The sequence below is a fragment of the Sus scrofa genome, chromosome 7, assembly GCF_054392235.1.
Source record: "Sus scrofa isolate SSC_HxYL_T2T_F1_AM1 chromosome 7, Sscrofa_HxYL_maternal_Yorkshire_Landrace_v2.0, whole genome shotgun sequence".
In the NCBI taxonomy this organism is placed as follows: Eukaryota; Metazoa; Chordata; class Mammalia; order Artiodactyla; family Suidae; genus Sus; species Sus scrofa.
The window spans coordinates 73,339,153-73,342,482 of NC_139389.1; the positions used below are offsets into that span (position 1 = coordinate 73,339,153).

The window sequence follows — 3,330 nt, forward strand, 5'->3', positions numbered from 1 at the left end:
TGGATTAGGAAGATGTGGTATATATACACAATGGAATACTACTCAACCATAAAAATGAAGACATAATGCCATTTATAGCAACATGGATGAAACCAGAGGACTCTCATACTGAGTGAAATAAGTCAGAAAGACAAAGACAGGAGTTCCCGTCGTAGCGCAGTGGTTAACGAATCCGACTAGGAACCATGAGGTTGCGGGTTCGGTCCCTGCCCTTGCTCAGTGGGTTAAGGATCCGGTGTTGCCGTGAGCTGTGGTGTAGGTTGCAGACGCGGCTCGGATCCCGTGTTGCTGTGGCTCTGGCGTAGGCCGGTGGCTACAGCTCCGATTCAACCCCTAGCCTGGGAACCTCCATATGCCGCGGGAGCGGCCCAAGAAATAGCAGCAACAACAACAACAACAACAACAACAAAAAGACAAAAAAAAAAAAAGAAAGACAAAGACAAATACTATATGATATCATTTATAACTGGAATCTAATATACAGCACAAATGAACATTTCCACAGAAAAGAAAATCATGGACTTGGAGAACAGACTTGTGGCTGCCCAGGGGGGAGAGGGAGGGAGTGGGAGGGATCAGGAGCAAGGGTTATGGGATGCAACTTGGAATGGATTTACAATGAGATCCTGCTGAGTAGCACTGACAACTATGTCTAGATACTTATATTGCAACAGAACAAAGGGTGGGAAAAAAATGTATAGATGTAAGTGTAACTTGGTCCCCATGCTGTACAGTGGAAAAAAAAAAATTAAAAAAAAAAAGAAAGATAGAACTGGCATTGTCATTGGCATAGCTCAGGTCCCAGCCGTCTTGAATGTTCGATTCTTGGCCCCGGAAATTCTGCATGCTATGGATACGGCCAAACAAAACAACAAAAGAAAAGGAGAAAATACATAAAAACTACAAATGCTCAATAACTTCTCTTGTATAATGATGACCATAAACAACTGTTACTGCTGCTAATTTTTTAAGCAGAAAAAAAACTTCATCTTAAAGGCAAAACAATCTTACTAAAAGACAGAAAAAAGCATTATCGGAATAGAATTATTCTCGGCAACTAATTAAAAAAAGAAGCGGCTACTTTTAGGTCCAGGTGTTAATATATATACATATAAACAAAAATCAAAATTACCTCTCAAACCATGTTTTTATACTGTGAGCAAATGACTCCCCAGGATACAGCTGATTATTTCTTAGATACAAAAGAATGTCTTGTAGTTTGTTTGAATACTCATCATCTTTTATTCCTTTTCCAAAATCGAAGAAGGCTTTTAAAGTTTCCAACATAGGAACAATATCATGACCTAACAACTCCTGATGTAACTTCCAAGCTACATTTACATCTTGATGCAAGAGGGCTCCCTGAATACAGTCATTATAGTTCATTTTTGAAGGGATTATGACTTTTTTGAGATCCTCTAACAGCAGCAAGGCCTCTCTCCATCTGTCTGTATGGATTAATCCCCGGATGAGAAGAGTGTACCCTCCAGATTCTAAACGCTTGTATCTGGCTTTCATGATTTCATAGACATCAATAATTTCTGCTGTTTCCTTATGAAAAACACAGAGATACAAATACTTGACCAGCAAATCATAGCCTATAACACCATTGTTGTTTGCAGCTACCCAAGCCAGTACAGATTTAGCCACATCTATAGAGCTATGATATTTAACCATCTGTGAAAGGATCCAATTCTCAAAATTAGTCTTTCCTTTGAAATCTTCCTTAAGTTTATTCCACTCCTCTGAATTCAAAGGTTTTGTTGGGAGTTGAACAATGTTCCTCACAGGCGGCCGGAAATAATCTTTACTCTGAGGATTCATCTCTGATCTCTTCTTAGCTGCTCCAGCTGCAAAGAGATGAGGAGAATCAGCAGAAACTTGCTTATTACTACCCTCATCTCTTTTCCTGACATATCTAGCCTTGGCAATCAGCAGATTCATGGCTTTGGTATTTTGTGGAGACATTGGTTTAAGAGAAAACCACTTATAGTTCCTGATACCATAACAGTCTTTGAGAAGGAGACTGAGATAGGCGTGTCCTGGGCCTAGGCCAAGGTATGGGTTACTCTTCCAAAGCTTAGGAAAGCTCCGAATACCAGTAAAATAGAAAGTCATTATGCAGTGAAATCAGCACCAGATTGTAAGAGATATGGTCAAAAAGCCCCAACGTCTACAGCATAATTAAGAGATTGGGGGTAGAAGGTGGAGAATCGAAGCGGCAACTTTCTAAAAGATGATTTTCAGCTTCTAAGACAAATGTGGGTTCTGATTTGGGGGCTAGTTAACAGCAGTGAAGTTTGGTTCCGTTCTCTCCATTAAACAACGATCTGAAGACATCCAACGTCGGTCACAAGTCCCAGGTAGAGAGAACAAAGGAGGAATCCTCTGGTGCCTATTATATTCCAGTCTGGAACCTAAGAAAAAGGCACAAAGAGTATCAGCCAGTTGACTCACATGGACCATAGACGTCCTTGAAAAGGGGCAGGATCCCAGAGGAGCCGGGTTGCAGAAGAGGCGTAAAGTCGAGAGCCCCCTACCCCAGACCCACCAGCAGTAAGGTCAGAGGCGAAAGCCCAAGTCCAGGGGCCCTGGCCGCCAAACTCGCCAAATGAGGAAACAGGGCTGGGGAAGGGGAAGAGAAAGAGCCAGCCAGCGACACAGGTAAGGAAGGGAAGTCCACGAGGATGCAGTGCTCCTACAATGTACCCATGGACCACAAACGGAGTTCACTTGATTCAACAACTCACCACAGCACTCACGCTCCATGCATCCAGAAACGAGGCGGAAACTACCGCGCCCACAATGCACCGCGACGGCCCGGGCTGCGGAGGCGTGGCTGAACCCAGCGCAGGCGTTCTGCCCGGCCTGGAAGCGAGTAAAGGGGATTCTGAGCCTTTTAGTGGCGGGAGGGGGATACAGGCGGCTGCTGAAGGCGGCTACTGCATTCAAGGGGCCTTCAGATACCGCAATGACCAATGAAAAGAAACTGAAATTAGAAAGCTCTTTCCTTTAGCCGGAAGTGCCGCAGGAACTTCTGGGTCACGTGGGGACAAGCGCCAAAGGGCCGAGATGAAGAAATAGAGCAGGCTTTCTTATCCTGTACCTTTAAAATCGGGCTTGGTGAAGCTGGGACGCTGCCTTAAAGAGGCTCATTCTCCGTCTCTTTCACGTTTGTTCCCCCTGCTGTTTGCGTGAGCGCCGTATTTTCCTCAGTGGCGATAGTGACCGACTTAGCCGGATTAGCCGACTTCCGCCCGTGGCTAAGATGGTGGTCGAGCAGCCTTCGTAACCTTTACGGGGCTGGGCGGTGTTGACGCCAGAGCTGGC

General features: G+C 44.7%; 1 protein-coding gene across 5 annotated transcripts in view; it reads right to left on the bottom strand.

The window, feature by feature from the left end:
• PRORP (protein only RNase P catalytic subunit) overlaps nucleotides 1-3,261 on the bottom strand; it is a 143,176-nt gene extending 139,915 nt beyond the window's left edge. For 3 of the 5 annotated variants that reach the window (XR_014810672.1, XM_084969029.1, XM_084969030.1), the window contains exons 1-2: nucleotides 2,751-3,261; nucleotides 1,133-2,417 (exon numbers count right to left, since the gene is read on the bottom strand). Coding sequence is in view for 3 of the 5 variants with exons in the window: in XM_084969029.1 (XP_084825155.1) it covers nucleotides 1,133-2,118 (986 nt within the window). In the remaining 2 variants the exon portion in view is untranslated. The remainder of the gene's footprint in view (nucleotides 1-1,132; nucleotides 2,418-2,750) is intronic. The other 2 variants (XR_014810673.1, XM_021099168.2) reach the window with 1 other exon arrangement.
• Between the last annotated feature and the right edge of the window lie 69 nt (nucleotides 3,262-3,330).